Below are 26,871 nucleotides of genomic sequence, written 5' to 3'. Positions count from 1 at the left end.
CACACACACCTTCGCTGTCAATGTCAGCACAGGTAGGGAAGGGGATCCCGGAAGAACTCGTAGTGCAGGTTACCAGGCTGTTTACATAGCCGTCACTTCTACTCCAAAAAGCGAGCCAGCGCCGATGGACTTGTTGGCCTCATTCAATAAATAGAAAATCTCCTTTTTTTTTTTTTTTTTTTTAAAGTTATTTTTTTTAAAAGTGAATGAACGGAAAGAAGATGAAGGATCTGAGGAAGAAGCAGCTGTACGTGTTGATGGACGTGCTGTGCGTTGTAGTCGGTGAGTTATGGACACTGTGTGCGACGCTGCCTTTAATCCTGGAAGTACACTTCAGTGTTGTCATCGGAGATTACTATTACCTGATATTATGATGCAGATCATATGTTTGTGTTGGCAGCAGTTTCTTGGTGTGTGTGTGTGTGTGTGTGTGTGTGTGTGTGTGTGTGTGTGTTTGTGTGTTTGTTTGCACCCATGACAGAAACTCCTTTTTGTTTTCACTTTAAAGTGACACGAAGACATGTTTTTAATTAGAGGAAAGATCTTTTATTTTTTTTATTTTTTTTTTTAAATGCAAATGAAGCAACTGCGTTTCCAATGCAGTTGCTTTATAAAAGAAGAAGCCATCCAGTTTGTTTATGCAAAACCCAACTGCAATATTGTCCTGGATGAAATGTGACATTTAGTGGCACCATGGTGAACAAAACACAAGAGGAAATACGTCCATTCTCCTTGCAGGCCTGCTGCATGCTACAAAGTACTCAGCGAAAAGTTTGCAGGACTTTATGAGCCTCAGGAAGGTCAATGTTTGTTTATGGAAATGTGATATGCGTGTGTGCTCTGCTTATTCCTCTTTCTCTTCAATATTTTGTCTGCCAGGATTCTTCTCAAGAATTCCCCCACTTCCCACATACAGTGCATATCTCGGGATGTTAGTCCCACAGTGCTCCACAAACAATTGTTTTGCTTTAACTTTAGTTTTCCAAAGGGTTTGCTTGTTGTTTTCCACTGCTATAGTAACTACACCGCATGTGTTTGTCTCCTTCCCACTCTGAGCAATTAACAAATAATGAGATGTTGTCTTTTGCAATCAATCTTTTAATGAACGGAACTGAATATGACGTGATATACAGAGGGCCACTAACTGATCTAATTGGACAGAAATACCGGAATTTTTACAAAAGAACTACTGAACCTATAAATATAGAGATGCTTATATAGAGATTTATAGTTATGTGGTTATCTTAAATGAGCATAAAATGATTTTTAAAATAATTACAAACATCAATAATATGTCAAAGTTGTCATAAAACCTGTGACCATCTTATGTAAGGACCAGCCGTGATGCCAAATCAGGCCCAGTGCGTAAATTGGGTGGCGGGCCCTGTCTACACTTCCTTCTCGCAGTGCCCTTGTCCGAACCACACCAATCTTTGTACTCTGCCTGCATTTGATCACAACTACACACCTGTAACTGTCCACAGACCGACAGACCGACAGACAGACAGACAGACAGACAGACAGACAGACAGACAGACATATAAACACCTGGCAAATAACTCAAAACCACATCTGTGGTAGGTCCTGCTACAGTAGGTGTCTCTAGGACCACATTATGCCATGATGACGCACACACACAGGCTCACAAGTTGAAAACAACACCATCCACTCACTATGGTAACAATCAATAGATGCATCATTTGAAAAAGATTAATTAATAACCTACGTACATTTCAAAATCCTCATGTTTCATACATTTTCATGACATTTGCGGTCTTCCATTATAATCATGATAAACTTCTGATAATAATATTAACATCACAAAAAAAACAGTAAAAGTGAGAAGTCAGCTCCGCAGAAGAAGAAAAAAAAAAGCTGTTTTCAGTCTCAGAGATTCTGTGTGTCTGTGGAATGCACCACTGTGGTGGGACTTTGGGTTTCTGCATTAATGCCACAGGCCCTTGACAGACGCGTGTTGGTCTGGTGTTTGGCGGCAAGTTCATCCGCTGTTGTGTCTACACTGGTGATAGTGGTGGAAGTTGGAGGGAGAACGTAGAAAAAGGATGATGGCACATGCTGGTGAGGATCTGCTCCGCTGTGCAGTTTCAGTTCCCCCACCCCCTGGCTTTTTGAAGAGCTTAGGGTTGTTTTTCCGTCTGTGGGAACATCCACAGACTGCTGAACTTGATAAGCCTCCCCATTTCGCTGTCACAAGTCTGGGATTAACGTCTGGGTTTGGTTGGTCGGTCGGGTCTGGATAGTGGCATCCCACCCTGTTGCCTCGCCCTTCCCCTTCGCCACCCACGTCAGCCACCCAGATAAATGTCAAGTCAACCCCAAGCTTATGTGAGGTTGCCCCATCCATATAATAACCACATGTAATTATGCTAACCATTAACCTATATGGAAACAGAGTTTTAAGATGGGTTTTGTCTGCATTTTTGGACTATTTACATTTCTTATTGTAAACATTAACTTACGGTTCTGAAGAGTGAAGCCAATGCGGAAGTGTCTTGAACTTGCATTCCTTCTACCGGCCAGCAGGTGGCGACTCCTCTGGTTGTATAGACGTCTATGAGAAAATGACCCTACTTCTCATTTGATTTATTACCTCTCTATACCCTATACACATGAGTTTATGGTCTCAGTTGCTAGTTTCAAGTCTTCTTCAATACAGATACATGATGTTCATTAAGTAAATTATGTTCCTATTTCCTTTTGATTGACAGGTCGATACCACGGCATTGTCCAGTTTAGGTGTCGTCTGTGTTTTTGCCTCAGAACGTAAACCTTTTCAAAGTGTGTTTTCAGTTCATGAAAGATGATTGTAACATTTTGGTCACCCAAAAATGTCTTATTCAGCTTTTGGTTGAACTTGGCCCCCTGTTGTCAATTCTGGTTTTGAATTAAAAGTTGGCGCCGCCCTAAAGCCAACTCATGGTTTCAAAACTGAGTCAATGGGTGACTTCTTGGTGATTACATCTACAGTCGATGGAATCAACGCTGAATGATTAAACTCTGCTCTTATCTTATTTAGCTTTTCTTCTAGAGTGGCCATTTCTTCTCTAAATAATTCTCTAAAGCTGACTCTAATTATCTCACTCTAAAAACTCCTGTCTTCTACTAATGCAGCGCAGTACATGTATCTCTCTCTTGTTATCTAATACAAACGCAGAACGATTTATTTGGCATGCTCTCTGTCACTCACACCCTGCCCTGCCCAGGTCAAACTAACAACTGTTGTTGTAATGTGCCTTCCTTTATGTTCATAATGTCAAACACTATCAATCAACCTCCTGATGGAAAAATCTGACACATTATGGTTGCTTACAGCCAAGAAATGGTTCACTCATTCCTTAAATGCAAAGTTTGTTGTCTTAACAGTCTAGTTTACAGCTAAAAAACCTGTCTGATGCATCATGGGGGACTTCAAATATCAGCCTTGGTCATCAGTTTATTGTTCACTTGAAGCCTGGCCTCCCTCCTTCTTCTCCATTCCTTTATTGTATCCCTCCCTTCATCTGTCCTCCTCCTGTCTGTGTAAGTCTACACTCAGCACAAATAGACGGTGGGTGTTGGCTGAGAGCACTGAGAGGAAAGGCCGGGGTTTAACCTCTCCCTGCCCACAGCTCAGAGTCTTAGGTGTAGTTCTGCAGATGAAGGTGCCCTCAGGAGTCCGAGGAGGAGCACAGCTTGTATTGCTGCATGACTCGGGTGCAGCGTGTTATGAGTAATGTGTTAGATACTCAAAGTAAGTATGTGGGACTTAAAGGCCTCGAGGCAACGAATTGGTGCAAAACATGCTCACTCACAATTTCCATGTGTTGACTTTGTGCTGTAAAGTAGGTTGTCAGGTTGTGGGCGGCTGTGGCGTAGTGGAGAGCAAGGTAGTTCTCCAATCAGAGGGTCGGTGGTTCGATACCCGGCTTCGGCAGTCGATGTGTCCTTGGGCAAGACACTTAACCCCAAGTTGCTCCCGAAGGCTTGCCATCGGTGTGGACTGGATGTTGCATGAATGTTAGTTAGAGTCTGATGGTGGCACCTTGCATGGTAGCCTGTCATCAGTGTGTGAATGGGTGAATGACATGTAATATACTACTGATTGTAAGTCGCTTTGGATAAAAGCGTCTGCTAAATGACTGTAATGTAATGTAATGTTGTCACAAACCAGTTCTGTTAAAAGTCTATCATGCCACACACACACACACCCACACACACACACACACACACACACACACACACGTCTTCATATGCAGAGGGAGCAGCTGATTTATTTTCCTGTCATGTGATTCTGTTTTGGATTTGCGAGACACAACTGGGCTAGAAAGATGACACTGGGATATAGTATTCCATTCATTTGTTTTGTGTTTATAATACTCTTGTGGATTTTAGCTCACAGCTAGCAGTGGAGTGGAGTTATTTAATTTTGTATTAGCATCTTGTTATTGACCTATTCATTACCTGATCTACAATAGAGTTTGCTCCCAAAGCCCCACAGCTGAAAACAAAGAGTTGCTATGTTTTTCCTAGCATTATTTGCATCCTGTGTGACTGTGGGTACAGGTAAATATATCCCCATGCTCTGTTCTCTGACCCCGCTGCAAGTCTGTTAGAGTTTGTTGGTGCTGCAGCGTCTCCAGGGAGCCGGGCCTCGCTTGCTGTTGTGTTGGGAAGACTGATGGCCCCGAGTTCTCAGTGAAAGGCTTGCGAAGATGCTGGATGGGAATTGTTTTCCTCAGGCGAGCTCTGTCATGGAAACTGAAGCCCTTTTTAAACAAACAGGCCTGTCCCTCTGAGAAATATGAGCCTGGGTTTTCATCTTCTTGTCTTTTATGACCTTAATTACTTAACGATTTCTGGTAAACTTCTAAAGTCTTTTATCAGTCATACTCTAAAGTGGATGAGAAACCACATTCATCTGGAGACATTAAAGTACACAGATTTCAAAAAGCTCAACAGTCAGCTGGTTGGAAAATGAAGGAATTTAAGGGAGAGGCACTATTGTGTGTGTACTTTTGATGTACTTACAACAGTTGTTATTGTTTAAAGACATGAATAAGAAGACTATTGACTGCTTCAACCACCTTAGGTTGACCTGGATTTCATGAGAACATTTCTTAATTTATCACGTAGAATCAGTTAGTGCCTGCTGTTCCAATGTAGCTTTCTAGCATCTTTTTAAAGGCAGATGATCATAAGTCCTGCCAAAGAGAAAACATGCATACAAAAGGGAAGCACAAGTGAAGATTACTTTTTGGACGGGGACCAGAATTTGTGAAAATATAGTCACTAACACTAACGATATCACTGGTGTCAGGCAATTGCTAAACATAGTCATTTGCATGCAGAATAATCAGTATATATTTAGCAATGATACGCAGACAACACAGTAACACAGTTAGTGACCTTTCATAGAAGCTCAGCACCACTCATGATGGGTCTAACTCTTCCTGTAGACCTTTTTATGGTTTAGGTTTAAACCTGTGTGGCCGACGTTCTTTGATCCCCTCCAAACCCCAGACTCTTTGATTGCCAGATTTAGCTGCCTTCCCACCACTACTACGCCCATCGCCTGCCACCCTGTCTCCTTCTGCACTGCTTGGACCTAAGCATGCGTAAATGATGGAGGGAGCAAAACAGCAGGATTAAAAATAAAGAATGGGCAGCAGCAGCAGCAGCAGGAGGATTTGGTGTGACTGGTAAAGTTGGGCGTTCCTCTTGTGAATTAGAATTCCAGAGGCCAACAGCGACAGAGGTTGTAGGCTCAGCACATACCTTCCACATTAGTCAGTCCAGCTTGGGGTGAGACAGTCAGAAGGAGGGAGCGCTTAGTTGTTTTGTGTTGAGCCACCTTGTAAAAGGTCTGTAACCGCATGTTGATAGAGCTTTGGTGCTGTAGGTCTCTTGCTGTCATTTCAAACGCGCATGTTTGAATTGGAAGAAGGAAGCTAAAGAGAGCTAGCTGGAAAGAGAAAAAAGTGTGGGGGGGGGGGGAAGAAGCCTTCCTCTGTTCTCGTCTACAGAGGGAGGGGATGAGAGTTGCGTGCATAAAAGTCAGATGGAGTTAATGATTAAAAAGTGACACGTGGGATGAAAATAAGAGAAAGAACGGCGTTAATGCGAGAGGAAATGAGAGCTATCAACAGATGGAAAAGAATGATTGGATAAGGGTGGATGAACATATAAAAAAAAAAGAACTCCCAGAGTGACCTTCATGCTGGAAAGATGAGAAATGTGAGTCGAAGAAATTAGTAGGAGGAGTAAATGTTCCAGCTGTGACCCTGAAGGAAAGTTTTAGACCAAATAGGGCAGCCCAGGGGCATGAGAAAACCCATGACACACACACACACACACACACACACACACACACACACACACACACACACACACACACACACACACACGCTTTACACGCCTTGAAAATATGCATAATGAAAACCCAGACTGTATGTTTTTCAAATTGAGGAGAATAATTGTCGGTCCACATGGTTTTACAGGTGCAGCAGGTTATGTCAGAGGAACCAGGGCAAGTAGGTGTGAGGCGCTCTCAAACCGCTGCAGCGACTTCCAGATGATCGAGGCGGCGACTTATTCTTTAGTGGCAAATGTGAGTTAGGACAAAGATAGAAAAACTGCGATTGAGAAAAACAACCCAACAAGCCACAGAGAAAGATAGAGGACGTGACAGTCCTCAAATCTCAGCCCCAGGGTGCTATTGTGGTCCAAATGGTCTCTTCGTAATTGCACATCTGCCAGCTAAATAAAGCACGGTCCCATCGAGGCCTCTATATTTACAACAGAAGGAGAAGTGTGTGGGAGGAAGCTGCGATCAAGAGAATGACAGACCGTGAGTCGCAGCTCCAGAGAGAAGAATGAATGACTTTGAATAAGAGAGAGGAAAAAAAAAAAGCAGAATGGAGGATGTGAATCAGCAGTGGTGGAGGGGAATGGAGGAAAGCATATCCCTTCTCTCACTGGCATCTTTGTTTGTCCGCGGTATCAACTCCTGCTAAAGTTTTCCGTGACGCTCCTCCGACTGTTCAATGCTCCTCTTGACACGCAGTCATCATCAATTACCCGGCTCTCTGTTGCCCTAATGCCCGTTTCAGCAGGGGGAGGGAGAGAGAGACACCGAGGTGCCACTGTGGATGAATGCTAATTTGCGGGCAGGTAAATGAGAAGCCTTAAAACTTCCCAGAGTTGGAACCAAAGCCTCTAAAATGTGCCCTTACTTAATCTGAGACAGGAAAGCTTGAGCTCTGCATCCTGCGACTTCAAACAGGCTCCCATCGGGGGCTCAGGCAGGAGATTTTTTGACTGGCAGCTGGAGATTAGCTTCCTGGCTACATTCCAAACTGGCAGCGGTTTCCTGCCTCCATCCGTAAAAAAGCCGGTGACTAGAGAGAAGGTTCTCCTGTACCCCCCCCCCCTCTTCCCCCCCCACCACATAAATCAGAGGTTTGGTCTTCAAGAAAGTAGAGGCAGCTCCTGCAGAAGTGTCAGTTTGGGTTATGGGCTTGTCTCATGGTATCCAGGAGACCTATTTTGTCTGCTGATGGGTCTATTTTTGTGTGTGTGTGTGTGTGTGTGTGTGTGTGTGTGTGTGTGTGTGTGTGTGTGTGTGTGTGTGTGTGTGTGTGTGTGTGTGTGTGTGTGTGTGTGTGTGTGTGTGTGTGTGTGTGTTGTGTCTGTGTGTGTGTCTGTGTGTGTCTGCTTTTCAAAAGAGTAGCTGGTTTGTTCCTTGCAGATATGATCCACAGTCACCGCTCATGAGACCCGCTCTCACACCTCAGGATGTACCACTCATTCTGCCCATGACGGCAGTCCAGACTCCTGGATCATTTTATTTGAGCCCTTTTATATTCATCCAAACTTTTAATTTACGACTGTGGAGTTGAAGTCATGTGTCAGCTGAATTAGTGTTTCATTTATGAGCACAGAAATGAAAAATTCACTTTTTTTTTTTTTTTTTTTTTTTTTTTTTTTTTTTTACAAGCCAGGGGAGGGTTATTTAAGGCCAGGTGCCCTGACTTCACACATTCCATGAAATGTGTGGTAAACTGGCAAAATCCAAGTTTGTTTAAAAGGATTTAGTAGTAGCAAAGAGACTCATTAAAACTTTTAGCATATGGCTGAACAGATAAATAAATATGACACCCACGAAGGTTATGTCATTGATGTACACGCAACAGTTATTCAGCCTTTTGTGAGCTTGTTAGGTTGAAGGAGGTGGTATATTTCATTAGCTGCTGGCTCCTCTCTTTGAAACTTTTCACAAAAAAATTCTCTCGCTCGGCCGTGATGAATGGCTTCGCTATGGCAAGTGTTTAAAAGCTTCATAAAACAGTTTGGAGTTGATGTACCACATAACCAGAAATGATTATGTCCTCCTGCCATTTTAAAGTGACGTTCACCATGCTGTATGAAGTAAATAAACTTCCCACATGACTTTGTCCAGGCCAGTCTTTGAAAGTACACATCTTTGAAACTTGCTGTTAGAAAATAGTATTTCCTTTAGTCTTGTTTGCACTTCCAGTTTTGCTTTTTAATGTTGTGTTAAATGCAAACATTCCACTCGACTTAAAAAGTTGGTATTGGCTGACACAGTATGCAGAGTGGAAACAGATTTTCTGTCATAATTCACCCAAAGCAATGGATTCAACCCTGCAAACCCAAAGAACTATGTTTATTTTCATGTCTGATAATATTATAATATATTATAATATAATAATATTATGTTCTCAAATAGCATTTTTGACATGATGTGTGATTTTCATTCAGGTCCATACCGGATATATGAGGAGTCTGGAAATGTTTAAGATTATATTTTGAAGATGCTTAACATCAGGGCGGACATTGAAAGAAGAAAGAATTTTTTGTTTTTTGTTTTTTTACAGAGAATAAATATGTTTAAAACCAAGCAGTTATGGAGATATATGCATTGCTTTACATTAACAGTCGTCCTTATAACTCCTGTAATGACGCTCAATCGATTCGGTGAGGTGGTGATGAGATGGAAAGGTCTCTTGCCAGCTGGAAGCAGGATGCAGGATACAGATGCAGAAGCTGCCACATCGGTAAATGCATGTCGTTGTTCTCCCCTGAGACGTCTGAGACAGGATGGTAGTTAAATACAGGAGAACATATATATTGTGCTGTGGTTGGCACAAACAGGATTTTGGTGGTGCTAAAAGGAAAATATGTGGAATAAGGCTTTATACAGATGGTTTACCACGTCCTGACATGGCTGGTAGATGTGATAACAGCGACCCAGTTGGCGTCTGGTGGTCTGTGGCTTGTGGGAAGTCGCTGCGGAGGGACAGGTGTCACCCAGCTGCTGCTGCTCACAAAGAGACGAGGGCTTTCAAACAAAGAGGGGGGAGGTGGAGTAGATGCATTGGACGGGCATCGGTTGGTGAAATTGCCTATACTAAAATTAGTAAAAGATTTATATTTAAGGCATGTGTTGGTTAAAGCAAGGATGGGATGTATGCTTTAAGTATTCACTTTCTGGAGCTTGATGAGAAGATGAATAAAACTTTCATGTCTATACCCAAAAGTCACATCATTAAATTCATAGCAGGATGCTCCCCTGAGGGGCCTGAGACAGGATGTGAGTTATGTCACGAAACAGGTTGTCACAAACAGGATGTTGGTGGTGCTAAAATGAAAGGGAAAAAAAGTGGAATAAGACTTTGTCCAGCGGCCGGTTATCTTAGCTTAGCCTAAACAATTTGACACAGCTAGCTTGGCTCTTTTTTTACTTTGCATTTCACCCATAAAAAACCTGCCACAAAAATATCCGTTTTGTTTGGTAAACTGTCAAAACTGAAGGCCATTTTGGCTGATAAGACGGGTGTATTTTTACTTTAACATTTTGTATTGGAATATTAAAGTTGGGAATTCAGATTCCTAATTTTTTTTAAATGTCACAAGAAGATTAAAGCTTTTCTGTGTAAATGTAATGTAATGTAATAAGTGTTGCAAATCCATTGGTCTCTCTATTTGTGTTTGTTTCCTTCCCTGTTTGTCTAGTTTAAACCCAGCTCCTCCAAGGTCGGGTTACCAGGAGTCATTGTGCAATGATGTGTTTATTATAGAGCGCTATTGTTTATTCTCCTCTCAACACAAAGCTTCTATTTTGGCACTGCCCTTACTTACTGAGCCAATAACACTCTTTGTCTTATAGCGTCTGTGAGGAACATGTGTGCGGTTGGCATGTAGCGAAACAATGTCCATACTCATCTCATGTCACCTTGGATAGATGCGATGTCAGACACGGGGAGACACAGTGTGTGTCATTGTACAGGTGTCATTGTGTATTGTTGTTTATTGTGAATTACGGCATTTATTAGGGCAATTTATCTGCTTCATTCGTTACTCAGTGGTTTATTACAGCCAGTTTAAGCCATAATGGTGTGCCTTTTTTCATTTTTCAGAATGAGCTATGGTTTTAGTGTCACATTAACATGTTATACATCCTTCTTCACATCTTTTTGAACCCACTGCTCCAGCATTCAAGAAAAACATTACATTACATTACATTACAGTCATTTAGCAGACGCTTTTATCCAAAGCGACTTACAGGAAGTGTATTCAACATAGGTATTCAAGAGAACTACTAGTCACCAGAAGTCATAAGTGCATCTCCTTTCTTAAACAAGCATCTTAAAGCATAAACCAGAGCAAAAGTATAGTGCAGAAACAAATTACTACGAAAACAATAATTGCAACAGACTAATACGAATATAATAAGTGCTACAAACTACTACGAATAGGATAAGTGCAGTAAACGAATACGAATACAATAAGTGCAGCGAACTGATACGAATACAGTGAGTGCAACAACTAATACGAATGCAATAAGTGCTACGAGGAAGGCCCAGGGTAGTGCTTCTTGAAGAGGTGAGTTTTCACATGCCATGCGTTTGTCAGTACTTTTACAGTACAGCTGTCGTTTCATATTGGTTTCAGCGTGGAGTTAAACTCGGGTGTTACAGGGTGTTCACCTAAGCTGAATCCTGATCCACCATCCAGTTGTATATTTTCCTTTTAGTCTCAGTCTTCAGTATGTGGACTCTTGGTCTCTCTTCAGTCAGTCTCGCTGGAAGTCCTCCTGGAATTATGTCAGCTGCAGACATTTTTTCTTTTTTTTTGGAAAGAATGGGAGGGGTGCACTGCTCATTTACACAGAAATGTAATACTATTGGTGAGAGCACTTTTCAAGTATGTGCAGTGTTTTTTCACGGCTGTTTTTCTTGTGTTGAGTATGTGGCTGTATGGCATTTCCACAGTGGCCCCAAGTCTGTCGGTCTGCCTATTATGGACAGTGGTATAGTGGATATCAGGGTGGAGAGCAAATTCCTCAGTAGGGCTGCAATTCCCGGCTATTTCCATTTATTAATTAATAGTTTACACTTTTTTTTATATAAAAAATGTCAAAGATAATGACAGCTTTCCACCTCAAGCTACCAGCAAATGTTTTAAATCACCTTCTTTTAGCTTTTTTAAGTACAATTTGAAAATTATTAATTGGCCATTTCTGTTTATCAAGTAAGATCTTTCACATACATACTGTTTCTACTACAGGCTTGCTCGACACCAAAATTTCAAGAGTATGAAACCGTCCCCATTGAAGGCAAAAAAAGGGGTAATAAAAGGTTAGAGGTTATGGTCTACAATGGATCCAATGGTGAAAGGTTTTCACTCAATAATAATAAATATACAATATCCTCTCATAGAACCTCTCACTACTTGCACTGTAGACAGCCTCTCTGCTGTATTTCCTCAGTGTGTTTAACCAAAAAAATTCTTAAAGTCTTCCTCAAGTTAGCAGGTGTTTGACTTTAAAGAGGAAGAACAAGATAGCATCTGCACAATGTTTTCATTAGCTTGTGTTCATCAGTATAAATTTGTAAAAAGCATGAGCATTTGTACATCAACAAAATGCAGTGAAGTGAGTGAATGTGCGTACGAGAGACAGAAAGAGAGGTATTTCTGGGATGGACGTCTGCGAACATCTCAAGGACATTCGTGCACTCGGCAGCCTTGAGCAGCTATATTTGGTCTTATTTTTGCAACCAGCCACATCATTCAAAAGAGCCGCAGTTGTGTCTGCAGTCATTTGTGTACAGTCTCGGAAGTGTGTGTGCACTCTTGTGTCTGTTGAGTATGAGTTGAGTGTGACGTTTGGTTTTTACATATGCCATATGCCTGTGTATATAAATACTATTTTGCACTGTTTATTTTTGTAATTCCCCGCTGCGCATTTCTACCCTGACATTTAACTTCTGAATGTGTTTTTTTTTCTCCTTGTGGTGTGTATTCGTCATTATGTTTTTAGACCTCGAGGGAGAGGGAAAACAATTTTGCTATCCTTAGAGAAACATTTTCACTTCCCAGCTTTTTTTGAAAGGATGTCATGTCTGAAAAGAAACATCATTCCGAAATATTTTTTCTCAAAATAGTGATGTCCATTAACTTGGATCAACCTTGTTCCTGTTCTGTATCCCCAGTTGTAATCTTGGCAGTGACCAATGCGTTTATGTCATTTCACCAAAAGCACAACTTCTCCAAATATGGTGAATAAATCCAACCCATCTCATCAGACTGTTGTTCCTCTGCTTTGTTGTTGCTACAGCGGCACTGCCCTTCATCATCATGACCATCATGTTCAAGCCATATCAAAGAGGGGTTCACTGTGACGACGAGAGCATCATGTACCCCATAAAACCAGACACCATCACCCATGGCATGCTGGCGGCTGTCACCATCTCCTGCACCGTCATCATTGTAAGTTTTGCTTCATCTCCTTCATCATTCTAATAATGCTAAAAATGGGGAAAAAAATACAATCATGGCCTCAAGAAAACTCTTTTCACTGTTCTCCTTCTTTCCTCAGATCTCCTCGGGAGAGGCTTATCTGGTCTACAGCAAAAGGATTTACTCTAACTCTGACTTCAACCAGTATGTAACTGCACTCTACAAGGTGGTGGGCACCTTCTTGTTTGGAGCCTCCGTTAGCCAGTCGCTCACCGACCTCGCCAAGTTCACCATCGGCCGCCCGAGACCCAACTTCATGGCCGTATGTGCCCCTAAGGTCTGCATGGGATACATGCAGGTCATCAACTGCACTGGCAGGCCTCAGGACGTCACAGAGTCCAGGTAGGACAAGGAGATCCAAGTATTATAGCTGGGGAGGCACTGATCTGGCTTTTGCAGTCCCGATACCGATATCAGATCTTTTACGTATTGGCTGATACAGAGTACCGCTCTAATACCATGACACACCATGGTGTTTATCTGCGGGATAAAATTCTAACACATTTACACGATATTAATGCCAACAGGAATGAACAGTTTTAAGATATCCTGCGTGACGCATTAAATGTGATTATTTCTCTTCTTCAGATTGTCCTTCTACTCCGGTCACTCCTCTTTTGGAATGTACTGCATGCTCTTCCTAGCGGTAAGTGTAACAAGTGAGCCTCAATCCATGACTTAAAGTCCTAAAACACAGTGTAAATATTCATCTCTATGTACGGTAAACAAGGAAACAAGAAATCTCAGTGTGAATCAGGCATACCAGTCCCTAGATGGACTCGTCTGATAACAGGGTCATGCCTACGGATCTGTACTCGAGGGTCTAATTGTTGAGGAGGAAAGAAATGCTCACAGAGGCGGTTTGTGCTTGTGGACGTAAAAGGAGAAGGCAAGAGTTCAGTGGAAGAATGTGGACACTGAGAGAAATGATCCGGAGGCCTCTGCTGCCTTTTTTTCCCAGAAATGATGAAGGCAAAGCCTGTATTGTTTTCTGTCTTCCAGGCTCTTTCCCGTTCATTACCCTTGGCCTCATCTCTTTGTGTTAAAAGCCAGGCACCAGTTCTAGACAGCAAGCTTCACGAGGCCAAGCAAAGCAGCACTTTTCAGTTCAGAAGACATTTGAAAGAACAGACAGAATACAGTGTCCAGGACCAGTTTTGCCAGGGAAACGCTGCAAACGGTGCTGAGCTGTGATATCCAGCGTGTGTCTTTAAGTGTTTAATGCAGAGTTTGGCTGTGTGATGAGGGGGGTTATGTAGTCTGATGCCAATTTTTGCACCTTCAACAGCAGCCCAGCAGAAGCACAGAGAAGTCTATACCTTTGCCAGGTACATAATTTTTTGGCGTCTGCTGTTTTCCAGTAAGAAATGGCTTTCAGTCCACAGTGGTCATATATTAGACTCATACTCAACACCCCTTTTACTGTTAAATCCAATTTGAGACACACCAGCCACTGCTTTTGCATACAGAGCTTCAAATGAATGGACTTTTCTGTTTCTGGTGTTTGGAGAACGATACAATCTACCCTGAAACCTTCAGCAGGCTATCTCTTTAAGCAAACACAGAGATGACTTGTAAAACAGAAATGTGATGGCTGCATTACTTTGTCAGCATATTACGTCACATTTATATTCAGGGTTGGAAGGGTTACTTTAATAATTGATTTGAAACAATTACTAATTACCTGTTTATTAAAATGTAGTCGATAGCCTAATCCACGTATCACAATTTTAAAGTTGCGTAACTTGACTATTTTCTGTTACTTTTGGATCACCTCATTACCAAAGTGAAGAGTGGAAAATGCTGAAATGTCGTCATTATTTTATAAGTTAAGCAGAAAAGGGGAACAACATCACTGTACAGTGCAAGTTATACCCTTCAGCTGTGAAAATGCTGTCATCATCAAAGGACTGGTATTATTTGGCACCTTAGTTTAGTTTTGCCCATTTCCTAGGAATTTATGCTGTATGTCTTGATGAGACATAGAGCACATGAGAGTGCGTAAACATCCTGCAGTTTTGGGATGTTGTTCCCCTTTTCTGCATGGCACACAAAATAATAGGGACATTTTGACCCAGTGAAAGCCTTTTTTCACTAACAATAGAGGCCATTGTGTGTGAGAGTTGTGTCGTAAAATAAATAATGTATGCGCATGTGCAGTCTAGTTTATTCTTCTTTATTGCAAAATGCATCTTTATATTGGTATGCTGCTAATAATCCCCATTTTATCGATAATCTGATAATGTCTTTTTTTCTGTAGCTGTATTGGAATACAGTTTGTATCCTAATAACATAATGTTCCATGTGTTACATTACTCCCCAAGTCTGTTAATATCAAATTATATCAATTCAAATACTGTAGATGTTGGTCCAAACATCATTGACATTGGTGTGATAACCTTTTAGAGAGACCAAATCCATTTTTTACATGTTTTTTTTCTGTGTAATAGCAAGTTGACAGTCTCTCCCCCCTGATCTCTCTCTTTTCCTACTCCTCTCCCCTTCACCTTCCCCACGATCTACCACCCTCTGCTCTGCTTCCACTTCCGACAGCTTTACGTGCAGGCGAGACTGGTGGCAAAGTGGGCCAGACTTCTCCGGCCCACCATCCAGTTCTTCCTGGTGGCCTTCGCGGTGTATGTGGGTTACACCCGAGTTTCTGATTACAAGCACCACTGGAGCGACGTGCTGGTGGGGCTGCTGCAGGGAGCGCTTGTTGCTGTACTCAATGTGAGTACCCACGGCAACCTCTCTCAAGGGCAAACATTGCTTACGTGCTATTTCCATATCACACAGTCATAACTTCTGGTCTGGTACGAAGATGCTGAGTTGCTCATACAGTGAATGGAAGTACATTTTGGGCAATTTACAGAAAGTTTGAGATCGTATAGGCCTACTAGAAATACTAAAATGCCACCAGCTCAAAGCTAAAGAGTATCTCTAGAAATACATTTTACTTGCCACATTTTTTGACATTTAATTATCTGTGGAGAAACTCCAGCCTCAATCCTGATGACATCTTCAATTTGACATCTTAGTCCTGTGGTTTCTGGTTTTAGGAAAATCAAACATGGATGGTTCCAGATCTTTTAAAAAAATGACATTTAATGAAAATCTTTCTGTTAGTGATACTCCCTTCAAAGTGGATTAACCGCTGAAGAATCCATATTTCAGCTTAATTTCAGTCAGGCAGTAAAAAAAAAAAGGGGAGTGAAGTGTGGCAGCAGCAAAGTGTGACTTGATACAAACCAATACACTGAAGCTGGCAGCTTCTCAGGCAACAAGTCCATTTCACTCACTTCAACCAGCTGGGCGTCTTTATTGTTTGGCCACATCCCTGTTCTGAGTGAGCCACTGTCAGCACCGCCTTGTGGAAACTCTGGAGTGTGTGTTTTGTGTGTGTGTGTCCATGTATGATTGATTGGGAATTGGGCCTGCTCTTTTGGCCTTCGTGGTGTTGTGCGCTAGTAGAGACCCTCTTGGGCATAGTGTTTTATGGCCTTCATGGGTTGAGCCTGCTCTCTGTGTGTTCCTCTCAGATGTGTGTGAGTGTGTCACTTACCAGCTGTGCATAGACCGATCCAGACTCATGTAATCACAGTTTCCAGCCCGGCCCTTACATCCTCTGTATCCCTTACGTGCTGATACTCCAATTTATGTTGGGTAAAAATATTCCCTAAATGACCCAAACTAAGATCCTCTTTATCCCTTTTCCCTTCTCTCCTCTCCTCTGCAGGTGCGCTTTGTGTCAGACTTCTTTAAGAAGCGTCCTCCACGTTGCACAAGGCCAGACACGGCTGATAGCGAAGAGCCGGGAAGGAAACCCAGCCTGCAGATTGCAGACTCCGAGAACAGCAACCATTACAACTATCACCACAATCCAGGTCCTGTGTGACGGGGGGGCTGATACTATAGGGAACAGAGGCTGCGGCCTGCAGACCTTGAACCTGTGTGATAGGGTCCGACTCCGGGGCTTAAACCTTGAATGTGAAGTCAACAGTGTTTAGTTCAGGGAATATCCAGGGTCATCTGCAATCCTGACCCTGTAGGCTGCATGCAGCAGACTCCTGATGCTATGTGAGAAGTCCTATGAGTGTGTGATGTTAAATTTTAGAGTGTCTTTATGAATTATGAAACCAGCCCTGTATGTCTGTTTGAGAAGAGTAAAGCTGGGGATCAGGTCTGTAGCTTGCAGCCTCCAAACCCCCCTGCTCCCTCCCAATGTGTCAACCACTCACACCCCACCTACTCCCCCAACCACTGGACTGACTGAGGGGGGCGGCATCCCATCGCCAGGTGCCTGAGTTCCCCTCTCAAAGACACCATGATGACCTCCTTTTCTCCTGTAAGAGAGAGAGGAGCATATTGTTTTTTTAAGACATCATTGTTGATGTTGAAGCGCGTGTGCTTAAAGCTGCATTAAGCGAAAGACTCCAAACCCACAGCAACAAAGCTATGATATGCTATTGCCTTAATAAGTGTTTGTGTTAGCAGACAAGTTACACACAGCCGAAACAAAGGACTATGGGAATCCCAAGGAGAGTCCCTTCCTGCCAACTGACAAATGTAAGTCTGATAATCACTCGCCTCCTGAGAAAAATATGTTCTCTTTGTTAGGATACATGCTCCACTTTCTTTACTTGTCACTTGTTTTTTAAGGCTCACTGTTTCGTAGTGAGCGTACAATCTGTTTTTCAGACCATGTTTGCAGGAAATCACTGCCCACAATTTTACATAATCCATCAGTGAGATCAGTTGGTTTCACCTATAAGGACTGATGAACTACAACAGCCTCAAAACTGCAGAGATATGGGACGGGAAGGTCGGGATTCATAGTACTAGCAACTATTTTACTTACCAGGAGTTCTTTGGTTTTTATGTTAATATCAAATGTATCGCTTAATGTAGCTTTAACAATTTTTGTATGTTTTTCATTTCTATATGTAGAGAGCCAAATTTGTTGGCAGTGATGAAAGAAACGAGAGGAAGTAAGACGAGAATGTTTAGGAATGTTGGTAAAGGCACAGTGTGTTGATTAGCTTCATTTTTAGTGCACCTTAAAATGTCTACAAGCTACGAAGAGTGTTGCAAATCATACCAAGTAATGGAAGAGGCATCAGGTTCACAGTAGATGAGCTTATTTTCCCCTCATATCATGTCATGCTGTTGATGAAAATGACACACAAACTAAAAAATGTCGGCTGCAGGCCCCCCCGAAGCTGCTTTGAAAGGAGATATATATCAACTTAAACAACATTGGTCAACATGATCTGAACTTAGCTGACGATTAATTTTTTCCAGCTCTCCTAACAGCTGCACAAACAGGTCTGGGTATTCACTCAGACAAACAATATAATGTTTTTAAAAGTGGCTATACAGGCTCGTCGTGCCCGTTGACTCACGCTACAACTCTGATTCTAGAAGTGGATTTCTACTACCAGCAATTATTCTTAGTGCCGTGTTTTATCACTTTCAAAAGGGCATAAAGAAAGGGTAGATTTTATGTCCAGACCCGGTCGGATCATCCTCAACAGTGGTGATGCTTTTTCTAAAAATGTTTAAATCTAATTGTGAGTTTTTTAATGATGTATGTTTCCCCTGTGTGAGATGGACTGCAGAGGTAGAAACCATTGATGCAGATAGTGTTCATTACCGTTGGACTTTATGTGTCATACCACTACTATATTGCCAATCAAATACAACGCAACATGGTTTCTATTCTGTTTTCTTTTTTTTCTGTTTTATTGTGTTTTCTTAATTTCACAAATACTTTTAATCAAAGAAGGATGAGACAACCATTTCAAAAATGGTGTTTTAATTTATTTTAAATACAAGAAGTTTTTTTTATTTACTCGTACAAGGTTGGAAATGCCAGCGCTGTTGAGGTTTATGTGCAATCACCCCTGCTTGCCACTATGAGCCACAGATACTGTAAATGCTAATGCTATGAGACATGTTTCATGTTGCGTGAAGGATGTATATATATGCTTGTATGTTTTCATTTCACATGTAGGTGCATTTTAATTTCCCCTGTACAGTGTGCTTCTCAGATTGGTGACTGTAGGAGTTGCCACACAAACGGATCCAGTTCCAGGTCCAAAACATAATCCAGATGCCTTGGCAGGGCTTTTAAAGGGCCATTGTAATGATAAAGGGTTACATACCCAACTGTGTTTTTGAAGCTAGTTACGCTGCATCATTCCCACTTGAAAGATTCATCTGTGTTCCCTTTCCCCTTCCTGTGTTGATAGATGAGGTTAATTTGTGAATAAGGTCTCCTGTACAGTTTTGTACAGAATGCAGGCCCCTGGAGGATTCACACAAGATCAGAAAGACCACAAACCTGATAGGGAAGGGGGGGGACAGGAAGACGGAGAGAATCTCACCTGGTAGTGATTGTGAGGCCCCGAAGCTGAGCCGGGACTAAAGAAAGGCGGGGTACTTTAAGGGGTTTGGGTGTGGGGGTATCCCATGGTGAACCTCGGCCCCTGGGGGACTTTTACACATTTAAAACACACATTTACAGCAAGAAACAGCTGGAACTGGTTGCGGTGAAGTGCTGTGAGAGCCCCTCTCCAGCTCCCCTGCATCTGAATCATCTGGGTATTACTGCTGCCACACTAATAGCCTCCAATGAGGATGAGGTTCTAGAAACATCATGGTGTTTGATGCCCCTCCAGCTTCACCGAGGCTCTCAGCTGGTCATGTGGCTCCATTTGTTTTAATGCCTTATTGGATTTGTGCCTTTAAAGTACACGCACTGGTTGGCCAATCACCTGTTTATATGTCCATTTGTAGGTATGATTCACGTTGTTTGCTTTTTTTGTATATAGATTATATCTATAGGCTCTAAACCAGAGAATTTTAAATAAAGATGTAATCATGCAGTTATAGTGTTCTGTTTTCATTTTTTAATCTAATATCAGTGACGTTATTATTGAGTTAAACCGGGCTTTCTAAATTGTTGATACAAAGATTTAAAGCATGTGTTTCATGTACTTGATAGATGGCGATGGTTAACATGTTCTCTGCAGAAAGGAACTTCCCCCCCCATTTTAAAAATAGGATGATGATAAACTGTGTTGCTACAGCATCAAGATTTCAACATGTTCTTGGCAACTTCACTGTAATCCTGATAGCAAGCAATTTTTCATTGAAATGATGCAATTTTTCAGCCCACATCTAGAAGGTCAACACACTTAAAATTGGTGTTGTAACAAGGTGTGGTGGGCACCATTAGTTTTTATTAACCATTTGATATCTGAAGTTTTCTTCATAGTGAATCCACCAGGATGGCATATATCATCTGCTCTCAGTTTGCCCGAAATACAGTAAAAATATATTTTCTCACTAACCTCTAGTGCTATTTAGTCATGCATAAAGATTTGTTTTGATCAGCCTAGGCTTGCAGACATCCATGCTTTAGGATTACTGCATCCACCCTAGTACAATAAAGGAATAGAACTATATTTTTTTATGCTAAAAGTTACCCCAAAAAAAAGACATTTTGAAAATGTCACAGAGAGAAACTGTGCCCGTGTTACTTTGGTAGATCCATCAAGCACATGCGTTTCTATAATTTTGTTGAACTGACCCTGTGACATCATCAATTTGAAAATCTATTTTCCATGCTCAATCTGTCATTTCAGCATTAGTGGAGGTGACGTTGTATGGAGATTAAGAAGCATCAGAGAAATCTGAATAATCCAAAATCAAGGGATGTAAATTAAATGTTCCAACACAAATTTAGAGACAGATGCGAATGTACAGTGTAAAAAGGTGTTAACATTTGTGCACCAATGCCTAAAGATTTACAGTTTTTCCCCCTGGACTGCTGTGACTGATTCATGACACCACTTTCTTGTGCATTAGACATATCTTTTTTGTGAAAAGGATCATTAAAACCCAAGTGCTGAGGATTCAGGAGGGGTTAATCAGGGCTCAAATGCTGCCTCAGCACGTTCATGCTGGAGAAAGGATGCCATTTCACAAAAATAAACATGTATTTATAACGATATAAACACTGACTGGACCCATGGGGACGTTTGTGGGAGTTTCGTTGGCAGCGATAGTGAAACATTTCTGTCATCCCTCATTTAAATTTCCCCGCTGCGGGACTAATAGAGGATTATCTTATCTTATCTTAAAACAATATTACTCACTTGCACGTTGTGAAAGTTGTGCGTAAGAGGGACCATTTTTTACTCGGGTGTAAAAACAACTGGGAATTGGAAACATTAAGGTATTTTATATACATGACTATTAACCCCTTTAGCTTCTTCTTCAGCGTGATTTACAATGTGTGAGTTCATAGCTTTCTCTTTAATTTCTCTATAGAGATGCATAATATAGCCGTGCTAAATATATTATCCTTAAGGCCTAACAGTAAATGTACCTCGTTACATTATGAGAGATGATCTCTATGGTAACCAAGGCATTTCTGAGCTTGCTAAACAGTATATCTGCCTCTGGTTGTAAACAGTAACACCATATCTATCTATCTGAAAGGCATTGTCTCACTCATACATCAGATCTACTATCTGCCTGAGGGGTTGATGAGGCAGATGAAATAGATACTTTAGTGGATGGATACATCCCTTCGGCTTTGGTCATCCAACTGTCATTATTCTTGGAATAACCTTAGAAATTTAAAATAACTACATTCTGTGATGAAATATTGTTCAGCACGCTTCTTGATCTTTCTTAAATTGAACATGCTGTAAGACTTTGTTTTAAGCTTACATGCAAGTAGCCAGATTTATATCAAAATAATGTTGTGGGTCTGTTCTACTTACAAAAGCGTCCACACAAACACCGCAAACAGACCATTCCTCGGAAACCATCACAAATCATGACTTCTTTCTGTCCATGTTGGGGTGGATTTCTGTGAATGACCCGGAGTCTGGTGGTGAATAGTGGCTCCCGAGATGAGCGGTTTTGGGAAAACCTCAGCACTGGAAGCAGTAAAGCGTGACGGAAAAGACTTGTCTGCCAGTATTTTGATGCTGCGGTATAGACGACGCTGAATGTTGTATACTCCACTTTGGTCAGTGCTCCTGTGGGCGACGGCCATATGATTTCAGGCTAGAATTTCAGGACCAGAAACAGGAAAGAAGAATAAAGAAAGTGGGAAAGGGGTGCAGCTACAAAATCTGGGATCCTTGACATCTCGCCCTTTAAAAGATGTTTCCTGAAATTATGAATATTTTCCATCTAGCACGTTCAAACTTTTCATTCTTAACTGAGCATCCTTTATGAGACGTAGATGAGTCCTCCACTTATTTTTGGCCTTGTTGACTGTTAAAGAGTGCCCATCAGATAGGAAATTGTTCAACAGTTTAATGACATTAAATTGAAGTTGGAATCAAGGTGGGGTCGTTAGATGGATGGAAATAGTTAGCGTCAAGGAGCCATGGGTACATTAGAATCCCCTTGAGGTTCTTGTAGAAATAGACAGAGAGAAAGAGAGAATATAGAAGCAACATAAGAAGCGAAAAGGAATCAGGGGGAACGAGCTGTAAAACTGAAACAGACATGGAAGAGAGCTGAACTGGTTTACATCATTAGAAGTGGATAAATGGGAAGCACAGACACGGTCTTGTTCTTCAGCCTGTGTCGAATTTAACGTTATTATCCTCCAGCTTCCAACGGAGCTGGAACTGTTTACATCCAGTTTTCGGCACTCAAAATGGGGAAACTGCTTCTGAGAAAGTCACTTAATAGTGCCCCACAATCACACACCCATAGTGACACAGACGGTCAATACTGCAAGCTCAGGAACTTCAAGTTCTTCTGACCCTCTGGACACACTTTCATTGATTGAAAAAAAGTCAAAGGGGCTGGAGAATCGCAGTTTAGTGATTTTTCATGAGGGGCCTTTGGCTGAGCTGAGCAGTCTGAAACCCACAGTGCTGCCATGATGAATTAAGAATTACAGAATAATTTGTATAGATTAGTCTGAATCAAAAGCTACTGTTGTAAGGACACTGTCAAGATATTTCAACAATAATCCTGCAGCATTGATTCAGAGGTGTCACAGAGAGCAGCTTCTGTAACTTTCTCATGCTTGAGGCCAGTGGAGACATTTTTAGCCTGGCGCTGTATTCTAGCAATTAAAATGCCTCCAAAAATGAGCAGCTACTCTCTGTTGTTTTTCTCTCTTCCTATTATAGACGGCCGTCTTTCTACTCAATCGCCAGAAAGTAGTGCTTCTGTAAAGAGGTGCACTAATTAACCCCTTTTCTATTCCACACTCAAACATTCAGGCGTACTCACACACATACCAACATTATTAATGCAGGTTCATCAGCCAGTGTCATGGCCTTGTGTAATTTGAATTAACAGTATAAGTATGCTATTTTATAATTAAGCCCACAAGACTCAGATCTGATGAATTCCTCTATTCATTATGTGCTGAGGGAATTATTTCATGATCAGAGTTTTATCAATTCTGCTATGAAAGCCTGCTGAAATTCAATGTGTTAGTCACACAGATTGCATTACAATAAGTCAGCTTCTACTGACCTTACATATTTTAACATTCGTTCTGGATCAAAATAGCTGCTGTATGGGCTTTCCACGTAAAGTTTTGCCTGAATTCATATAAACAGGAAGCCAACATTTATGGAGGTATACATGTTTATGGTAAGGGTGCATCACCCTTCAGAATACCCAGCTCCTATTTAAAAAGTTATTGAGTTGTCTAATACTGAAGAATGTTTAAGGGAGAACAGAGTTGGTTGTCACGGTAATTATATCTCCCTAGAGGGCAGTATTTCAGAATCGGGATCAGAGGTCAACGAAAAGGTCATATGAGGAGTCAGACACTGAGGTGAGAGGACTTTTAGTGTATTTTGTGCCAAATGTAAATGGTAAATATCTATATAAATGTTATTTTCTGTGTTTCTCTTCCAGGCTTTTACACAAGCTTTGTTTATGATAAAACAAGTCTTACCATCAAAAGAATGAAGGGAGAGCTAAAGTTTAGATTTTTTTTCTTAGCTAGGCTAGAACTTGTGGTTGTTAGTTTAGCCGCTAGCAAAGAAATCCCAGTTGGGGATACTTGTCACTTTCTTAGAATGTGTGGTAATTTTTGACTGATAGTGAGTGACTGGCATAAGGATGAGTTGAGTATTTTGTTTCTTTGTATTGTTATATAAGGATAAAAAATGCACTAATAGGAATTATTTTTCCAGTTTGTGTTTGTGTCTTTTGAACAGAATACGTTTAAGAAGAGTAATGTCATTCCCTTCTTTTCTGACCCTTTAGGCATCCATTACACATTAAAACGGAATCTATAGAGGGTATGTTTTTTTAAAGGGATTCAAATGAAATTAAAAAGTGAAATAAACAACCACATTCTCCCCTACACTTAAATGGACCAGGATGCTTTTTTTCCTCATAGACAACGTATTATTTTCCTTTTCCTTTATAATTAACTCACTGAGAGCAGCCAATTAACCTGGAACTGAACTGATCCATGGATTTATTCAAATTTATGTTATGTTTTTTTTTTTTGCTTCTGTAATCAGTGATGACAGACCAGAGTGTCCCTAAACCTGTGATTAATTTCATCTCCTCTCCATAGCCGTGATTGAGCGGTTTACTGCAACTATAATTACACCACTCAACTGTGCGAGACTAAAGTTGAGACAGGGAGATGAGGATGATGATGGCAAAGATGGTGATGATGATGGCAACAACAATGATGAGGAAACTAACCTTTGACCTTGTCAAGCCAGTCTGAGTTGGAGCATATTTCGAGATGATGAGTCCTGATGAGTCAGCTAAGGGTGTATACTTTAGATAGCCCTGTGCAAACTGCTGCAGTGGTGATCCCACAGGAGGAATCATACTGTCAAATAACCACTAACCAGTTTGTTTTCCCTTCCCCAGGATTACTGAAGCAGATCATTAAAGGAGCAGCATGTAATATTTTTGGTCGCATCTAGCTGTGAGGTTGCAAATTGCTCCCAACTAAATACCCCTCCGCTCACCCCTCCCTTTCCAAGCACGTCAGAGAACTACGGTGGCCCTTGGGTAACGTGAAAACCCCAAAAAGGCTCATGCTTGAGTCACGGTTTGGTTTGTCCGTTCTGGGCTACTGTAGAAAAATGGCGGTGCAACAAACGGTTTATTTTAAGGTTACGAAAAAACACAACAATTCTAAGTTTCAGGTGATTATACACTAATGAAAAACGTTATGAATCATATACATCATTTCACATTACACACTGCTCCTTCAAGGGAATCTCCACTGGATGACATGATTTATTGAGATCATATAATTAAGGAGTTTTACCTTAAATTACCTTGTAATTACCTCTGTGCAGCTCCTTCAGCCACCGGCTGCTTCACCCCCGGTGTGTGAAGGAGAGGTACCGCAGGTCCTTCCTTCCTGCTGCTGTCAGGCTGCACAACCAACTCAGACCACATGACACATGTGCAATTCAATACGCTGTGCAATTATAGCTTTAATAGTTTTTTCTGTCTTTAAATATAATATTTCAGTTATTGTTGATTTTCTACTGTTTTTTATTGCTTATTTATAATACTTGTTTTTTTATTTCATTTTTATTTTTATCTTGTCTTTCTTTTACTATGTCTCTTGTGTGCACTTTACCCTATGCTGCTGTAAGCCTGCAAATTTCCCCGCTGCGGGACTAATAAAGGATTATCTTATCTTATCTTATCTTATCTTAATAATCTTGTATTATATTATAAATAATGTTGGTCATATCCTGATAAGAACTAATCAAGGGTCAAAGGTAGCTTGTTCCCAGGGCCTTAAAGCTCTTGGGCAGCATTGTCATCCAGTACAGCCTCTTCTGCTGATAAAATAAAAGTGATGATAGAACAAGAGATTAGCCACATTCTAAACTCTAAATCTCCACTTCCAATATACTGCTCACTGCAGTTTCCCAACACATTTCTGAGAGAAATATTCAGCAAGCATTGAACTGATTTCCTTCAATTAGCCTATTGTTATATTTGTATTGTTTGCTCAAAGCTGTGCTCCATTCTGGGGAGCTTTGTGGGTTTTCGAGGAATAGTTCTGTTTCCAGTAAAAGGTTTAATTTGCTTTGCATGCAATGAGTCAGTCAGTAATTGTCCAATGAGCTTTGGCCACCAAACACTGCTCCTGGTTCTGTTAGTGTCCCGGTTTTAAACGTGGCTCTCTCTAATTGTTTAGTGATGACAGCCTTCATGAAGACCCTGGACATGATAGACTGATTACAACTCCCTGCTTCTGCCTTTGGACCACTTTGACATCCCCAGGGAGGAGGAAGTCGCTGCAGAGAAGAATATTTTCATTGATCTACTCATCCACTTAACACCTGAGCTCAGACCAGGATCGGTGACTCAACGCAAATAGAGAAATAAGCGTGGAATGAATGTATTGAGACATGACACAATGATCTTCTTAAAACCTTCTCTAATCTGTATGATAATGTCAGGCTTTATGTGGCGCCTTTATCTAAATCCGATTGTAGTTTGCCATTTGGCTTTTAGCTTTAATGTTCATATCTGGAGCATCTCAAAGTAATACTTCATTGTCTGAAGAGCCAGGACATAGATGCAAAGATTTTTAACCACAAGGCCACCATATTAATTTCTGGCCTTCTGATAAATGCCAGGCATGAAATTATTCATGTCTCTTGCAATTTTGCATCTCAGAGAGGAAGTTGGATTTCAGCTCCAGTCTGAACTGCTTAAGGAGACTCTTGGAATGGACTCCAGAATGTTGAAGTCATGCACATGCACCCTCAAAATGTATTTCTTAAATCAGTTGAGTTTTAACTCGGAATGCAGACGTTTCACTCTACGCTAATGGAAAGAAAAAAGTAATGAGAAAAAGGTAGTGGGGCAGGAGCAGCTTTTTGCCTTGGTGGAGGTGGCCATAAACAGTCTGAGGATGTATCTAAAGCACTCTCCTCTCCAGCATCCAGTCTCCAGTCTCTTGGCCTGTGCATGTTGTCTTGGACGGCAGTTCTGTGCTCCGGGGGCCCGACTGTAGGGGCCTTGCTGGATAATGGGACATTTCTTCCA

At 41.3% G+C, this 26,871-nt stretch overlaps 1 protein-coding gene across 1 annotated transcript; it reads left to right on the top strand.

Annotated features, from left to right (window-relative positions):
• Window positions 1-183: 183 nt before the first annotated feature.
• On the top strand, window positions 184-19,700 carry plpp2b (phospholipid phosphatase 2b). Its single transcript, XM_054602456.1, has 6 exons — window positions 184-282; window positions 12,641-12,792; window positions 12,902-13,164; window positions 13,411-13,468; window positions 15,376-15,552; window positions 16,559-19,700. Exons 1-6 carry the CDS (start codon window positions 207-209, stop codon window positions 16,715-16,717), a joined length of 885 nt encoding a protein of 294 aa, XP_054458431.1. The 5' UTR covers window positions 184-206; the 3' UTR covers window positions 16,718-19,700.
• Window positions 19,701-26,871: the final 7,171 nt, after the last annotated feature.

This window comes from Anoplopoma fimbria, chromosome 8 (assembly GCF_027596085.1).
Source record: "Anoplopoma fimbria isolate UVic2021 breed Golden Eagle Sablefish chromosome 8, Afim_UVic_2022, whole genome shotgun sequence".
Lineage (NCBI taxonomy): Eukaryota > Metazoa > Chordata > Actinopteri > Perciformes > Anoplopomatidae > Anoplopoma > Anoplopoma fimbria.
The sequence above is the reverse complement of the archived record's forward strand: the minus strand, read 5'-3'. Positions and strand labels throughout refer to the sequence as shown.